Source organism: Strongyloides ratti (genome assembly GCF_001040885.1).
Source record: "Strongyloides ratti genome assembly S_ratti_ED321, chromosome : 2".
Taxonomy (NCBI): domain Eukaryota; kingdom Metazoa; phylum Nematoda; class Chromadorea; order Rhabditida; family Strongyloididae; genus Strongyloides; species Strongyloides ratti.
In genome coordinates, this window is record NC_037308.1 from 11,081,247 (window position 1) to 11,099,888 (window position 18,642).

General features: G+C 20.4%; 5 protein-coding genes across 5 annotated transcripts; 3 read left to right on the forward strand and 2 right to left on the reverse strand.

Moving 5' to 3' along the window:
- Positions 1–26: 26 nt before the first annotated feature.
- SRAE_2000352900 (Mannose-6-phosphate isomerase) lies at positions 27–1,211 on the forward strand (the record flags this gene model as incomplete). Its single annotated transcript, XM_024654732.1, has 1 exon — positions 27–1,211. One exon carries the CDS (start codon positions 27–29, stop codon positions 1,209–1,211), a length of 1,185 nt encoding a protein of 394 aa, XP_024508074.1.
- Positions 1,212–1,540: 329 nt separating this feature from the next.
- On the reverse strand, positions 1,541–2,713 carry SRAE_2000353000 (Hypothetical protein; the record flags this gene model as incomplete). Its single annotated transcript, XM_024654733.1, has 1 exon — positions 1,541–2,713. One exon carries the CDS (start codon positions 2,711–2,713, stop codon positions 1,541–1,543), a length of 1,173 nt encoding a protein of 390 aa, XP_024508075.1.
- A 1,220-nt stretch (positions 2,714–3,933) lies between these two features.
- On the reverse strand, positions 3,934–5,661 carry SRAE_2000353100 (SAND domain and SAND domain-like-containing protein; the record flags this gene model as incomplete). The annotated part of the gene is made up of 4 exons (XM_024654734.1): positions 3,934–4,163; positions 4,286–4,432; positions 4,535–5,395; positions 5,451–5,661. The coding sequence occupies 4 exons, from the start codon at positions 5,659–5,661 to the stop codon at positions 3,934–3,936; spliced, it is 1,449 nt and encodes a 482-aa protein (XP_024508076.1).
- A 10,531-nt stretch (positions 5,662–16,192) lies between these two features.
- On the forward strand, positions 16,193–16,805 carry SRAE_2000353200 (Glucosamine 6-phosphate N-acetyltransferase; the record flags this gene model as incomplete). The annotated part of the gene is made up of 2 exons (XM_024654735.1): positions 16,193–16,226; positions 16,282–16,805. The coding sequence occupies 2 exons, from the start codon at positions 16,193–16,195 to the stop codon at positions 16,803–16,805; spliced, it is 558 nt and encodes a 185-aa protein (XP_024508077.1).
- Positions 16,806–17,696: 891 nt separating this feature from the next.
- On the forward strand, positions 17,697–18,624 carry SRAE_2000353300 (Hypothetical protein; the record flags this gene model as incomplete). The annotated part of the gene is made up of 5 exons (XM_024654736.1): positions 17,697–17,909; positions 17,960–18,112; positions 18,163–18,229; positions 18,342–18,386; positions 18,425–18,624. 5 exons carry the CDS (start codon positions 17,697–17,699, stop codon positions 18,622–18,624), a joined length of 678 nt encoding a protein of 225 aa, XP_024508078.1.
- Positions 18,625–18,642: the final 18 nt, after the last annotated feature.

Consider the following 18,642-nt stretch of genomic DNA (forward strand, 5'->3'; position numbering starts at 1 on the left):
GTTATGTGATTTAAAGATTTTTAACTATGAAAAAGTTAAATTGTCCTGTTCAAAATTATGCTTGGGGAAGACTTGGAGATAAAAGTATTGTTAGTACATTAAAATCAACAACTACTTCTAATCTTGATTTATCTTTACCATATGCTGAACTTTGGATGGGTACTCATAAGAATGGTCCTGCTAAATTGTTAGATGATGACACCTACTTATCGGACTACTTAAAAAAAAATCCTAATCTTTTGGAATCCCATGAAAATGGAGATATTCAATTTTTATTAAAAGTTTTGTCAGTTAACAAAGCTCTTTCCATTCAATGTCATCCAACTAAAGAACAAGCAGAAATTTTAAGAATGAAAGATCCTAAAAATTATCCAGATAACAACCATAAACCGGAAATGGCAATTGCATTAAGTAATTTTGAATTGTTATGTGGTTTTAGAGTTGCTAAGGAGATTTTAGAAAATTTATCTATTGTTCCGGAGTTGAAAGATAAATTAAACAAAAAAGACATAGAAGATTTAGAAAGTGATAATGCTCAAATAAATAAAAAGGCATTAAAAAATTTATTTATAATGGTTATGGAAGGAGATAATTTATTTAATCAGACAATAATTAACAATTCAATTGAAAGAATAAGAAAAAAAACTCATCCAACAGATGTGGAAAAGTTATTTGTAAGATTAGATAAAGAATATCCTGGTGGTGATGTTGGTGTTTTAGTATCACTTTTTCTTAATTATTATACTTTATCTCCTGGTCAAAGTGTTTTTCTTGGACCAAATATTCCTCATGCTTACCTTTCTGGTGAGTGTGTTGAATGTATGGCTTGTTCTGACAACACTATACGTGCTGGATTAACACCAAAATTTAAAGATGTCAAAACATTAGGTGAAAATTTGATTTATGAAATGTCACCTCCAAAGTATTTTATACGTGATGAAAAGAAAAAAGATGAAGGTATAATAAGATATGCTCCAGATGTTGAGGAATTTTCAATTGATTTTTTGACAAACAAAGTTAAAATACTTGAAAATGTTAAGGCAAGTTCTATCTTAATTGTCATCAAAGGATCAGCAGAAATTGGTGGCAAAAATAATTTAAAAATTAGAAGTGGTGATATAATTTTTGTTCCCGCATCTCAAGAAAATACACCATTTTCAAATGTATCTTCAGATTTTGAAGCATACCGTGCTTACACTCCAAAAAGATAAACTGTTGATATATGATATTATATGTTTTTAAAAAAATTATTATAGTTATTATCAAATATTTGGTTATTAACGAATAAAAAATAAATAAAAATATTTGAGTAAAGTTTAATAAAATTATTCTAAATTTTTTTTAAGTTATATTTTATCAAAAATTATTTTGCATTTTTATAATGAGACAATTGTTTTAATTAAATAATTTTGAGATAAGGTCCATCTAAGATATATCAATATTAACAAAGATTAAAAACAAGTAATTTTTATTTGAGAAGATGTTTATTGGAAATATTAGGTACATGTTAGAAATTATTTAACTTTGATAAAATGATACATTATTTTATAGAATTAAGTTTCTTTATTATTGTAATAAATGCTGATTTAATAATTGATAATATATATTCAATTGCAAAGATAAATGGATTTGTAGTATTAAGCGCATTTTTTTGTGCTTCATTATTATTCTCCTGTTTGATGGAAGGAGAAATTTTTGCTTTAAGTAACTCAATTTGTTTTTCTAGAATATTTATTTCATCTTGATGCATCTTTTTAACATCTTTTATATTAATTAATTTATTTTCACTAGACTCTTCTATTGTCGAAGACTGTGTGTAATCTTCCATAATATCATTTATAGAAATAATTTGACATTTATGATTTTTCATTTCTTCAACTAATTCCTGAAATTTTTGATTAGACTCCAAAAGTTGTTTTTCTAAATTCATAATTTTATTTTCATAGAACTCAACGTTTTCACAACTAAAAGTTTCATCTATTAAATCAAATGTTTCGGGTATCTCAATTGCTATGCTTGAATTTCTAACTAATGATTGAGATTGTTCTTCAGCAATGCTTGGTAAATTTATAAAACTCATTCTTTGAAGACTTGGATTTATATATGATTTTAGATACAACTCGTTATTAAGTTCCTCTAATTCATTTTTTAATAATGATACCTCAGAATGCATATTTTTATTGCAACTTCTTAGACATTCTACCTCATGAACTAAATCATAAATGTCACTATTTCTTTGATTTAAAGTTTCTACCAATTCATCACACTTCATATAAATTTCATATGATGATAGTTTACTATTTGAACAATCTGAAGTGGATAAAATATCAGCTACAGTTTCATCAAAAGATTGTTTTGATTCAAGAAGAAATTTGCAATTTTCGTACCTCTCTGATATTTTATCATTTTTAATTTTTAAATTTTCAATTTCAATATTTAGTCTTTTTATTTCTTGTTCATTATTATTACATTCTTCAATTTTATTTTCAAGTTCATTCAAAAGTATATTTTTATATTCATTCAACTTATCAATAGTATTTTCTTTTTCCTTTAATTCATTACTTTGATCCTCTACTGAATTTATAAATTCTTTATAGTCTTCAATTTCAGCATTTTGAAATTCTAATAGCAAGGTTAGATGTTGAATAAGTTTGTCTTTTTCAATAATTTTTTGTGGTAAATTTAGATGATCTAAATTGTTTGACCAATTCATGTAAGAAAAAAATAGATATAAAATTTTTTAAGATTCAACACATTTTATAGATTTTCTAATATTTAAATTTATTAATGTTAAAATCAAAATTATATTCAAAAATTAGATGACACCTGTAATTTCCAATTATTTTAATTTAAAAAATTTTTTTAAAATATGATAACATTAAGAACTTTTTTTCACACAAATATTTTAATAGAAAATATAAGACCAAACTTTTTAATTTTTGTTTCTTTAACTTTTTAGAAAATAAATTCTATTAAAAGATAATAAAATATCAAAGCATAATATATATAATAAAAAAAAGCTTATCAAAAATATTTTTAAGTGAATAATTTTATCAATGACATAGATATTGTCGTCATAAGGCAAAAAAAATGTCCAGTACTTTAAATTTCTATTTTTATTTAACATTAAATTTTTATCTTTATTATATTTAAAAAATTGTTTTTATAATATCTTTTGTATAAATAACTTTTTTTTTAGCATTTTTTCAATACTATAGTATGACATTTATTTACCTTTATATGTTATAAATAAAAAAAAATGCCAATAATTCATTAATAATTTTAATAGTTTTAAAGATATATAAAATTCATTTTATACTTCATTTAATTTTTTATGTTTTTTATTTTTAATATAAAGTTCATTTATTTTTATATAAATAATGTATTTACTATTTTTTTAAATATATTTTTATTACTATTTAAAAAAAATACAAATAGATTAGTATAATTGTTTTATTTCAATATAAGTTCATTTACAAATCATTATTTAATCATCACATAAAAAAAAACTTTAATAATATCTGCATTACTAAAGATAAGTCGAAAAATAAAAAAAAAAAATAATAATTATATACAAACAATATCTAGCAGATTTTGCTTGATACATATATATATTTATATATATACTCTAATTATAATATAAAGCTTTATATTGTACAATAAAAAAAAAAGCAGAAAAAATTGTAAAATATTATTTGTATACAGGTTTTCTCCTGATATGCTAATAAATTACCATGTTTATATGTGGGAAAGAAAAAAAAAAAGATAAAAATCATACATTAAAGAATATTGAAAGATAAATAAATTATTTAAATAAAAAAATTAAAAAGCATGCTGTGAGATCAAAAATGACTATTACTTTTTTTTTTTTGTATATCACCGTTCAGTTAATTAGATATTTTGAATGAAATTAATATACATAAATATCAAAAGTTACTTATTGTCTAGTCGTTGTCTTTTCAATGATTCAATAAACGCCAAATTAGTAAGATTGTTATTTATAGGATTAATAGTTGAGAAGATATTAGAACATTGATTGGGTAGTAATTTATCACCGAAAATAGTATCCATATTTTTTCGTTTTAATGGATTACCATTTCCTAAGAAGATATTTCCCCCAATATTATTGTGTCCTGTTAAGCTAGCCATTTTTCTTTGCAAATCTAAAAAAAAAAAAAAGAATTATTTATCGGGAATCTTATTATATGTAAATAAAAAGTAAAATTTATGTAAAAAATTTTTTTATATATATACATAAATTTTTTTTTTTAAATTTATTACTTACCAATAAATTCGGTATTATTATTATTATTATTATTATTTGTCAGCAGGTTACTTTCTAATGTTGTTTGAAGGTACCGTGCATGTATACGTTGCCCAAAAAGATCTCCTAAATCTAGACTACTGGCTAATTTTGAGAGGCGAATAGCTGCTAAAAATAGAAAAAAATAATTATTTTGTTTTGTTATACCAATAGTGAAATAATAAATTTTTTAAAAAATAAAATAATTTTAAAAAAATGTTATATACTTACCATATTCATTATTAAATGAAGCTCCAGCTAAATAAATTCTTTTAATATTTTCAACAGACATTGAGATAACGTTGAGGAGATCTTCAAGTAAACCTAAACGTTTCATTTGTATCCAAAATTCAGTTGGACTACTTTCCATAACTTTTTTAACATGATCAAAATTTGAACGTATACCACTAGAATTTTGGGTAAAATTATTTATAAGCGTATTTCTATTGGTATTTGCAGATATGACGGCAGCCATCTGAAGTTGTTTTTGTTGCTCAAGAATAGCAGTTATAAAATTGTTAACTTGAGGTGTTGAAACTGTAGGAATAGGTTTTTGATATTGTTGGGTGGCTGATGATGTCACAGAAACTTCAGATGATGTTGATGAATCTGTTATGATACTTGATGTTGATTGTTGATTTATTGATGATGTTGGTGAGTCCGATGTCTTTGGTTCAATATTATTTATCTTATCAATTGATAAATGATCTTCAGGAGATGATTGTAAACTTTTTGTCATAAAATCTAATAATATTTGTGATGAATTTCTTTCAAATGGACTACCAGTATGTAGTGCCTCCTCTTCTTTTACCTTTATTTCAGAAGATGTTATACTTATATCTGGTGTATGAAGTAATTTAGTTGCATTTTCTAATTCATGTAATGAATCAGATAACATTTTCCTTGAATTTTTAATATAATTTCTACTATGACATTTTAATGAACATCTAATTTCATGTTCAAAAAAATCAATTACTTTCATTTCCATTAATGTTCGTAAATTATATCTTCCAATTCTAATACTACCTTTCCAATCTTTTTGCTTGTCTTTTTGTGCTTGAACAGTAAAATGTCGTGGTGTTATAAGTACTCCTAAAAATATAAATTATTAAAAATAATTTTCTATATTTCATTAATATTAAATTACCTTCATGTTCTATGCATTTACAGTGGATACCAGGGCATAAAAATTTATCAATATGAAGAGTACCATAAAGAGTCCCACATCTTACTTCAAGAAATTTTTTATCCTTAATTCCAAGATCAGGATGTTTTATTTCAACTTTTGTTTGATTATTTAAGGCAGTTGTTATATCAATATGATTCCCAAAAATGGAATCCTCAGAATCAGATTTCATTTTTCCATAAATAAATACAATAAAAACGTGTAGTTAATAATAAAATTGTCAAAAAAAAAAATAGTAGCTATTTAAGAATATATTTTCAATACCTTAGGACGGCAGTCTCTTCAAATAATGTTTGTATCTAATAAATAATTTGCTAAAATTATTTTTAATTGGCTTTTGATTGTAAAAGAAAATATAAAAGATTGAATGAAAGCACGATATATATTTTCATAATAAAAGGACCGAACATTTTATATATTTGGATTAATAGGATAAATAGATTTCTAAAGAGATGGCAGATGCTATATTGTATAAAGGTAAAAAAAAAAAATTGAACAAATGAAAGAAATAAGTGTAAATTATGGCCAGGAGTATTTTTTTTTATCTATATCTTTTTAAAACGAATGGTTAGTTATAAGGAAATTTATTAAGGGACAAAAAAGGATAAAATAAATGATAATAAAAAAAAATGGCAAAAATTTAAAGGTATATTAGAAAAGGAAAAACATAAAAAAGGGAAATAAAAAATAATATAGTTTTATGGATACGTGAATTATGTTTGCATATATAACATATTAGCTTTCTGGTTTTTGAAACACCAATAAATAACGCTTTTGTTTAAGTAAGTTTTTTTTGAATGACACAATAATCGGGATTTGATTAAACTGTTTAAAAATAATGGAATAAATAAATATTTAATAGTAAGAAGCTTTTCTTAAAAATAAATAAAAATTGTATTTTTATTTTTAAATATATGTATATATTGTAATTTATGTTTTAGACTAAAAGACTTTAAAATTGTATTGTTTCTTAGTTAGGTAATGTATGAATATGTAATAAGTTAAACACGCTATATATAAATGATAAAATTACCAAATCATACTTGCATGACCTATTACATTTCAGCTTATAACTTCTATATCATTATAATTATAAAATCAACTATAAATTTTTAGATATACTAAATTTTAAAATACCCAAAAAAAATATATATATATAAATATAATATATATATTTTTTTTAAATTTAAAAAGTATTATTAAAAAAAAATAAAATTTAAAGATAAAGATTAATAATTATTTCAATTATAAATTAATATATATATATATATATTAACAAAAAAAATATATATATTATTTTTAAAAATAATATAATAAAACTTTTCTCTTCATAATCATTAAATTATAAAATTTTATCATCAATTAATACAATGAACGCGTGTCATTGAAGACGTTAATTTGAATCCTTTAATAATTTTAATGTGGTTTCAACATAAACAGGTTTTTTTGAGAAAAAAAAAATTACATTCAAAAGTTTTGTAAACAGCTCATGGGAGTTCTTTTCTTAGATGTTGCCAGGGACACTCCTCGATCTTAGTATGTGTGTAAGTTTTTTAAACGAGGTAAGAGATTAAACTTTTATTTTTGTCTCATATTTTTTTTCCCTCCCCTCAATTTCTCCTTTATTTGTCATTCAAAAATATGGAGCAAACTTAATGATGAAAAAATTTTTGCAGATTATTTACTTTGAGATACAAAAAATCACGCTCTACAAATTTATAAGTACAAAAGAGAGATAGATTCTATAGGGTGTTTTTATTTAAGTTATAAATATATATATTTATATATATATATATATATTTATTCAATGGTAAAAAAGGTACATTAACAGTATAATGAATAAAAACGTAGTAATAAACTACCTCTCAAAATATATTATGGTCATTTTTCTCTCTTATTCAAAAGTAGGTTTAATGCTTTAAACATTTTTTAAATAAATTTTTTTTTTGTTGATACTTTTATTGTCTCTAAAATTGTCTTTTTATAATAAAGAGTTAAATCTATTTTCAAAAATGGGGCTATGGTTATATATTTAACAAGCTTCTCTTTTTATCTCTCTCTCACTCTATTTTAACTATTGAAGGTAATTCCCACCTTATGATATTGTATAAGAATAAGAAAACAACTATAAAATGATAATATTTTAAAAAAGTATAATTAAAGATGTAAGAAAAAATTAAATGAATAAGACTATTAACTTTAAGGATACACCACGTTTTTCTTAAGTATAATACAAAGACAAAAGATATAATATATATTATATATATTTTGTAAAACATTTTTAAGAATCAAAAGTAATACTTATTTAATATAAAAAAAAAATAGTAATGTCAAAGAAATTTATTTTTTTATTACAATAAGTAAAAAAAATTTATAATATAATGTTGCAATGAATTTATTTTAAAAATAAAAAATAAATATATTGTTAAAAAAAAAGCATTTGTAATGTATTAATTTTGAGGTGATATTAAAAGTAAAAAGTTAATGTATACGTAATAATAGTTTGTGTCTGTTAATAAAAGGAAATAATTGTGAAAAATGTCTCGTGTCAAAGCTAGTAATACAAAATTCACGTTAACAATGGTTGAGGGAAAGTGAAAGTAATTTAAAGTCCTGTTATAAAAGATTAAATGAAATAAATGCTTGACAAATGTTATAATTGACAAAAAATATGTGATTGAAATTCTAGTGAAAATTATTTATAATAATACTTTTAAAAATTTTTATTAGAAAAATAAAGATTATGGCTAATAAAAGATGTATTGAAGTAGTTTTGGCTAATTTTTAAAAAGAAAAAAGACAATTTATTAAATAAATAGAAATATTTTTAGAATAAAGATTAAGTAAAAATAGAAAAATTAGAAGAAAAAAAAAATGTACTTATCAATGATATTTAAATTTATATGTGATTTTTACAAATTATTATAAAGTTAGATAGAAAAAATATTTATAGGTCATTTGATTATAGAAGAAAGATCAGACAAAAATGGCATATTTTATATATTATTTAACTATTATTTGTTTGGTATATTTAGATGGTTTTAAAAAAAAAGAAAGTAATAGTTCCAATATTATTATATATGTATTATACAATATATTTAATAGTACATAAATATTGTATTAAACACCTGCCCCACGATAGTAGTCTTTACATTTTTTGATACCCACTTAAATAATTCTCTCACGTCTGGACATTTTTATTTTAAAAATGATACTACTATTATATTTCAAAAATAAATTGCTATCAAAAAAAAAAAAAAAAGAATTATTAACATTGGTCACTATTGAAATAAACTAATAAAAGTATATATGATTATGTATTCATGTATATAAATAAATGTCTTAATTAAAAATTAACCATCTGATCTTTCAAAATTAGGAATAAAAAAAAATTTATACTTTCATTAATACATATTTTTAATTTCATAATATATTGAAATAAAAATAAATATGGTTGTAAAAATATTATATCACGAGAAAGGTATAAACATTTCAAATAACAAATCATTACCAAAAAAAAAGAAAGATATATATATTAAGAGCTTAAAAATAAATATAAGAGCATACATATTTGATAATATTTCAGAGGGATGTTATGAAAAATAGTAAACAAAATATAGGTAGAAGGTGTTTAAAATTCTCCAAACTGAAAAAGATTTTTAAAAGATCAACAAAACTTGCATTTTGGAGGTGTTTATTCAAGAATGGTCATTTGAATGGGAGTTGAAGAAAAATATGTGATTGAAAAGAAAAACATTTCGTTTATACTTTTAAATACCCTTGAGAAATTGAAAAGAAAAATAGTATAAACATATGTTAGGGGGAGTCTTTTTTTTTTTTCTACTGAAGTTTATTTGAATTATAAACGTATTTTTAAAGTTTTAATAATAAAATAAAGAATGATGTTTTTGATAGCCTTCAACATTTTACTCTTTTTTTTTTTTACTGTTCATTGGTGTATTTTGTTAAAAAATTCTACCAACCAGGTTTTAGTGATTCTTCTTGAAGACATTGGATAGAAAGAAATATTTAAAAAACTGGAAATTTTTGCGTACGGAGAAGAAGATAAAAAAAAAAAGTTTTGAAGGTAGAGGTAAATAAATCATATGGTATACGAGAAATTGACCAAAATATAATGCTTTTTTTTTTGTTGTTCTTAAAAGCAAGGAGTACGCAGAATAAGTTTAGTATTATAAAAGATTTGTTTGTCTAAGAAAAAAAAAATAACGAGATGAGATTTGAAAAGAGAGACCGATTAGTATGTAAAAATAGCGCAAGTGTTATGATGTAATAAACTAGAATCTTTTAAATTTAAAAAAAAAAGATATTTTTTTATCTGAAATTGTTATTTTGTTTGTAAAGAAAAAGTTTGTCATACAATATAAATACTTGATTAAAATATCATAACATATTAAGTACGTAACAGTACTATTTTTTTTTTTGTAAATGATTAAAAATTTTAAAAAAAAATAATTATTACTTTTACAATTAAAAAATGATAAAATATGTCACATTCTTAAATACATATATTTCTAATGATCGTGATACGTGATGAAATATACTAATATATTTCTAAAATAAAGAAATAATAACTTTCTTTTTATAAAATTCATAATAATTTGAAAAAATAATATAAAAATTATAAATAAAATATGGATGGTGAATAACTTTTTTGCGTGTAAAACAATTTAAAAAAAAAAGAAAAATAATAAAAATAATTTAAAAGAACAAGTGTTGTCATTTTGTTAATTAAAAAAAAACATTCATATTATAGTAATGAAAGATTTTTATTACTAATAGCTATCAATCTTTAACATCATTTTACACGTCCTATACAAATATGAAAATATTTTAATAGAATATAAATTTTAATTTCATTTTAAAGGCTTTTCTATTTAATTATTTTTTTTTTAAAGCTGGAGTAAATGAAAACTTTTAGAATAAAGGAATAGAAATAACTTTTTATTAATAGTCCAGTTTTTGGGAAAAAGAAAATATACCCAAATAACGTATGCATTGAAAAAAAAAAAAAAAGTACTTCTCGATTTCTTTTTAAACTTCATTATCTTCACCAGTTGTATAGTATATCTTCTTTTTACAATATTTTGTGCACGTGTCTATGTGTGGTCAATGTATAGATATATGGAACTATTAAATATCAAGTATAATGCGTGACGTTTGGGAGTTTTTATTTAAACAAAACATCAATTCTATTGAGAGTAGTATGGCAAGTTCACGCAACAGTCATAAATTTAAATTTGAGCTTTGACTACAAGGACATCTGTTTCAAATTATAGGGACAAAAGGTTTTGATAAGTGTTTTTTTTTTTAAATATAAAAAAATATATTTCTATATAAACCTTGAAGATATGGATATAATATATTTCAATAAAATATATATTATATATATTATATTTTTTTCTGAAAAGGTTAATATAAAATAAAGGTATTTTATAACCAGTATAAGCATGAAAACAAAACTATCAAAATAAATAAATATATATATATATCTATTGAGATGAATTTCCTCTTATTCCCAATATCAAGAAAATTTCTTTTTAACACAGTGAATCTCTTTTTCATGTAATTGGCACCTTGGGAGGGAAGACTAGTAATAGTATTTGCTTATACATTTTTTCTTTTTTGAAAAAAAAAAGTAAATTGAAAGATATTTTTTTTTTAAAATAGACATGATAAATGATAAGTTTTTGTATGTATAAATATAATTCAATATTCTGAACTTATTCATGATTCATTTAATTATAGTGATATAACACGCAATAAATGTTATAAAAAGAAAAGAGAATAAAGTTTGATTATGCTTAATTTTGTGACATTATAAAAATTAGTAAAAAAAAAAAATAATATATAAATCATAAAATAAAATATTATTTTAATGAATAAAATTTAATTGAACAGTCAATAATATTTTGTAGTTGGATAAAGGACATAATATACAATGATATAAAGGTCACCAAAATATATAAAATATATTGTACAATTTTTATTTTTCTATTGTAAAAATGTTAAACTTAAAAATAGAAAAATTATAAAACTAAAATCTTCAATTCTATCAATTATATATTATATTAGAGATATACTCATAAATTTTAACTACACGTTTTTTTTTTCTATCGTGCCTTTATATTAAAAAGCTAGTTAAGTGAAGCTTTGACACCATTATTTTACATTTTCAACACCTTATTCTAGTTTTATTTGTAATCAACTCTCGTGACAAAATATTTTTATATGACCTCAGAAATTTTTTTAATGAAGATTTTAATTTTTATTATTATTTATAAATGTGTTGTAGACATATATATATATATATATTTATATTAATATATATTTATATTGATGTATAACTATTTTGATTTTGTAATGATTAATTTTTTTTTTTCACTTAAAACCAATGTGGTCCTTTTAATACACTAGTTTATATTTTGTATAAAATAGAGAGCTTTTTGTATAAATGAAAATAATCTTATGTGCTCCTAGTATATACTTTAGTAAAGGAGAATTTAAGTGTAAACGTGTAATGATGGACATTAAAAAATAAAATTATATATTTAAAAGCAATAAGATTAAGGAACAGCTGCAAGATGTAATTTTTTAGTTTAATGAGTAGAAATCAAAATTATATATTATATATATTTTATTTTTATGATATATGAAATGATTTAAAAAAAAAAAAAAAGTTGTAGAACTTAAATATAATAAAATATAAATAAAAAAAAAAAAGTTTTTTTTTTAAAATTATAAAAATATAAAAGTATTATATATATATATTGATAGTAAAAATAATAAATTTTAAAGGTATTGTGAATATTTATATTGCCTTATAGTGTTAAGATATGTAAAAGTGTTTTATCAAAATAATTTTTTCTATTATTATATGATGATTCTGTAAGAATAACTAGTACTTGAACATGATATAGTGGTCATTTTTTTATACTTAATCAGCTGTGTTTATATATGGGAAAGTTATATAAACACACTTTTTTTAAATCCTTCTTAGCAAACATATTTATTTTTAGAAAAAAAAAAGAATTATATTGAGAAATATGACATCAGTATTATTATTTTTTTAAAAAAAAAGAGGGATATTTAAAAAAAAAATTGCAAAAATTTATTAAAACTTTTTTTTTGATTAAAGATTTAATTTTTAACTTTGTTTTTTTTTTCTTTAAATAAAAATAATTATAAACTAATAATAATAATAAATATATATAGATATATCTTTTGTTAATAAACATATTTTTGTGTAATATAATAAAATTTTTGATATTTTATAAAACTTAGTGGTCATCTGCCATTCTCTCTGATGTGTGTATTAAGAAAAATGGTCAAGATAATAATAAATAATACTTTTCTTTTCGATCTCGTAATGTTCTTTTTAAATATTTCAATAGTATTAACCATTACTAAAAATGAGATTGAGTTAATGGTGAATAATCATTTAACTCACTACATATTTCTGTTAGATGATGCTTTTGAATGGTCAATAGGTGATGTAATATATATTTAGATGCAAAATGAAAAATATTACAGATGTTATTATTTACGTAGAAGTGCAAAAGACTTGGATATTTTAGGGGTAATGTCATATAGATAAGAAAAAGGGTGTAAGAAAAGAGTGGGATGGTATTGTGTGATATTTGATTTTATTTTATTCTATCCAATAACTAAAATTTACTTTTTCTATGTTATTAGAATCTTAAACTTAATTAGTATATCGTATAATAAAACGAATTCTGAAATGTCATTTGTAGGAGATTTTAATGATCTAATATGATTAAAAGATAAATACAATTTAACTGGTGCTTAATTTAATTTGTAAAAATTTTTTTTCTTTATTTATTTTCTTACATATATATATTTCTATGATATATATATTTTTATCCAATATTATCAATTCAATTTTTCTCTTTATTTTACAGCACTTGATTAAATGAAACATATCTTACTTAAAAATATCTGTGTTATTATTTCTATTAAAATGTTTAAATTATCATACTCATTTAATATTGAAATAAATAAGATTAAATGTGATAAGATAAATGATTATTAATCATACAATTAATTAATCTAATATATATATTGCAAAAGAAATTATAATTAAAAAATTATATTTTGAGTATAATTTTAAAAAATTGACAACTAAAATAATAATTATATGAGATGATAAAAAAAAAAGTCCATAACATAAAATTTTCCAAGTTAAACATTATTGACTTTCATCAAATTATTTTTACTTAAAGTAATTTCAATTACATATATGTATATATATTCAGTAATTCAATTTCAATTAATGTTTAATTAAAATTTTAAAATAGATCATGAAAAAAGTATTACGTTTCATAATAAATATATAAAATCATAAATTGAATTCTACATGAATAGTTAAAATTATATTTTTATAATACAAAAATGTAAATTGTTAAAAAAAAATAATTTCATAATTACTTTTAAAAGTAAACTAAATATATTTAAAAAGAATAAATACATAAATTATTAAAAAAAAATTAAATTGAATTATATATATATATAATAAAATTTTATAAACTAAATGTAAGTTAAGAATAAATGTAGAAAATATATACATTGAATATCTATATATCTATATAATCAACAACAAATTTGTAAAAAAGTAAAGTATAATAAAATTGAAAGCTTAACTAACTGTTAAAAGTGTTGCGTAAATGGTAAAAAAAGTAAAAACTTCTCAAATGTTGTAAAAGTACTTTTGAATATTTATTTATTTATTTTTAATTATTTTATAGTGTTGTAGTTGTTTTAGAAAATATAAGGTTATCAGGATAACGTGATAGTAAAATTTATATCTTACCAGTGCAGTATCTTTTACTATTTCAAAAAAAAAAAAAAATTTTTTTTTTAAATATGCTTATGTATGTCTTTTTTTTTTATTGCCAAATAAATGATAAATGTTATATAAAGAATATCAGGATAATTTTGAGTCAAAATTTATAGATAAATTATGATGTTATATTTAGAAAAAAAAAATAATTTATTTAATGTAATTATAAATAAAATATAAAATATTTAAGAATATTTGATTTTTACTAAACATATTTTTAACTAATAATATATAATATGTGTTTACAAATTTTAACATGAACAATATAAAGTTGTTAAATATTAGATATACTATTTTTCTAGTAAAAATATATTTCTTCAAAAATTATTATCCATAACTTATAGCATCATTAATATTATAATAATTAATGAAAAATATTGAAAAGATCATTTATAAAGTATAGCAGTTTAATTTAAAAAAATAAAATTAAAAAAATTAAGAATTATTTTTTCATAAAAATTTAAATGATTATGAACTAAAACTTTGAAGTAAAATCAGTGGAACATATTTTTTTTTTTAAAATATCCGTAAATGGTTGTATTTTTACAAAATCATATATGAGAAATCATTTAAAATAAATATTATAGATAATATACGTCTAATACTTGAATTAATTTTCTTTATACAATAATGACAGTTAAAAAAAACAATGAAATAATAGATTTTTTAATTTATTATAAAATCATTATCTTTTTTATATAGCATAAAAGTTATAAACATAAAATTGATTTATTTTAAAATATATTCAAAGGGTAAATAAGGTGAAGAAATAATATTTATATATATGTATATAAATATATAGATTAATTTTATTAAATTAAAAAAAAAGTAACAAATATTAATAATTTATCTTTAATTACAATACAATTAATTAATCTGGAATTGTCAATATATTCTTGAATGTTATATAGTAGTAAATTAAAAAAAAATACTATTATAATATATCTAGCTGATAAGGGAGAGGAAAACAAAAATTGGATTAATCATAAAAAAAAAGAAGAGATTTTAAATAAACAATAAAAAATAATTCTAGTTTTTTTTTTGTGAAATCTTTAAGCAAATATTGTGTAATGTATTATTCATAAACTGATAAAAATATTTAAATAAACAAATTAATTAATTTATACTTTATTTTCAAAAAGTTTAGTTAGTAAAAATATATAATTTACTAAGCTTATTTTTAATAGCAAAAATTTACTTTATCAATTTCTGCCAATATTTACCTTTTTTTTTTATTAAAAAATAATAACGTTTCAGTAAGAAAAGTTTGTTGTACAATGTCATTTATAAATATGAATAAGTGAAACAAAAAATTATTTTAATGGTTATTTTATTTATAGTGTAGGCTTTTGATATTTCTTTAAAATTCGTGACTAACAACATGCTATTTAGCTTATCTATGGAAACGTATTACAATCATTTTATGACTTTTGATGATTTTTTTTTTCCGTTTAGTGTTAAACAGAGACACATAAAAATGATACTTTTCAATAAATTATATAGACTAAATATATAATTTTCATTTTAAAACTTTCTGTAAATTGATGATCTATTTAAAGTGTCAGTTGAAATTTTTTTTTTCTTTTTGTTTTACTACACATACAGATTTCTCCATTAATTTTCAAATTAAAAGAAAGTTTATACACATTTTAAATTTTGTAAAAGAGACTATGTGTCATGTTTTTAATAATATTTTAAGGTTTTTTTTTCATAATAATAATAGTATTTAAAAGATAAATAAGTACCAGAAATTATTATTTTATATATTTAATTATGTATTTTTTTTTCAGATTTTCTTGTTTATACAAAAATATTCATCATAATAATGGTCACTTGCGTAAATAATGCTGAAGATTGTTGTAGGTATACTAATATTAATTTAATGTTATTTAAAATAAATATTGTTTTTTTTAGATTTATTTAGAGAAAATTTATTACTGGGACATGTAAAAGATAACGTACCAGAAGAATTTAAGTTACGTCCTCTTCATATTGATGACTATAATAAAGGTTATCTTGAATTACTTGGACAATTAACGACAACTGGTGATGTCACTGAGACAGAATGGATTAAAAGATTTAATTCCATGAAATCTACCAGTGATGGTGTTCCTCAGTCATACTATATTGCTGTAATTGAAGATTTAACAACAAAAAAAATAGTTGGTTCCGTAACATTAGTAATTGAATTCAAATTTATCCATCATGCAGGATGTCGTGGGAGAATCGAAGATGTCGTAACAGACAAAAATTATCGGGGACGTCGTATATCACATATATTGAATAGAACATTAGTTTCACTGGCTAAAGAGTTGGGTGTTTATAAGCTTAGCTTAGAATGCAAGGATTCATTAATAGGGTTTTATGGAAATTTTGGTTTTAAGAAAGATGAGGGGAACAATTTTCTTGTTCAAAGATTTGATCGTTCTAAATTATAAAATTTAAATTTTTTTAACATAAAAAAAAAGTTTTATATTACAACTATAAAATTTTATAATAAATTAATACAAAAAAATTTTTTATGTTTCAAATTTGTATTAAAATGCAGCCGTTTATGATATAACATAATGTCTTTTTATCAGATTATAAATTTTTATCCAAAAAGTTAAAAGAATATATTTTTTAAAAATTATATTTTAAATGGTATAAACTTTTATTTTTCTAAGTTATAAGATTTATTCTAAAATATATATTAATTAATTTCTTTTTTACCAAAAGTAATAAATATTCAAATAAAAATAAATTAATACTTAAAAATTTATTAGATATATGTTAAATTGTGAAGCAAATTGAGATTTATGCTACCATTATAAATAATTTTCTCATAAAATTTTCAAACTAATGAACAATAACGACATATTTTTAATTAGGAAAAATATATATTTTTTAATAATTGAAAAAGATATTAATAACAGAATAGATAATGTATAACATAACAAGCTTAAGAAATTTGTTAGCATTATATTAAAAGTCTATATATATTTGTAGGATATATGTTTTTTTGCATTAAATTATATTGACACTAAAATATTACATTTTTTTTATTTGGAATGTTTAAATTATCGATATACATTTTTATTACTTATTTATAATTGTTTAGTATTTTTGTTTAATTGAAGAAACTATAAAAGTGCATTTTAATGTTTTTTATATATATATTATGTTTAATTTTAATATTTTGTTAGTATTTAGTACTTTTAACATTACTTTTTTTTTCTGTATATTTTTATGAAAATATGTATTACTATAATTTTTTATTAATATTAATTGGTATTACAAGTTTAATCTCATACACTTTACAAGTACCATCATTATTCGAACAACTTTGTATGTTATATGGTGCAGTTACTAATAATAATGTTGTTAAAACTTTATATACTCCAAATATTTGTTATTTGTATGTGAATATACCAAATCAGTCATATAATGCCATACCAGCACAATGTAATCAAGTAATGGTATTAGCTAATGGTGCATGTTCTTTTACTAATATTGAAAAACCTGAAAATGTTACTCTTTTTGAAAAATCAAATATAACAAAAGTAAATTTTTATTAATATTTTTTTTATTTTTTTTAAAAATATTTTTTAAGAAAATTGATACTTTTTTTGTTGCCTTTTTTCGACCAAATTGTACTTCAGATTGGAAGACAATGATTCCAGATGGTATTGTTCGAGATTATAATGGAACATGGAAATTACCATCTAAAAATACTGATTGTGATAAACGTGCAACAGCAGTCATTGTATGATGAATAATTGTTAAATAATATTTTAAAATTCTTTTTTTTTTTAGAATGAAACGGTAGTAGCTGTACCATCTTCTTTAAATACATCATCTTTTTTATGCCAATGTACTCCAAGTAAGTTTTACATAATAATAATTAAAAATTTCATCATTAAATATTGATATTTAAAATTATTAAAAGTTTTTATAAATTTTTTTTTTCAATTCAAAAAATATTTTTTTTTTAGAAATGAATAACACAAATATTTCACAAACAACATCTAATGTTAACGGTAATTTAAGTATAAATTTTCTAAAAACAATTTTTTAGTATTAACAACAACACAAAGTACTAGAAGTATACCTACAACACTACAATCTTCAACAATATCTACTTTAACAACATTTTCAAGTGTCACACAAGTTTCAATTACAACAACTACAAAAGAAGCCTCTATGATAAATTTTTATAACAATTTCTTCATAAAAAGTTTAATCTGCATTTTTTTCTACTTCATGAAACAATTTTAAACTTATTATAAAAAAAAT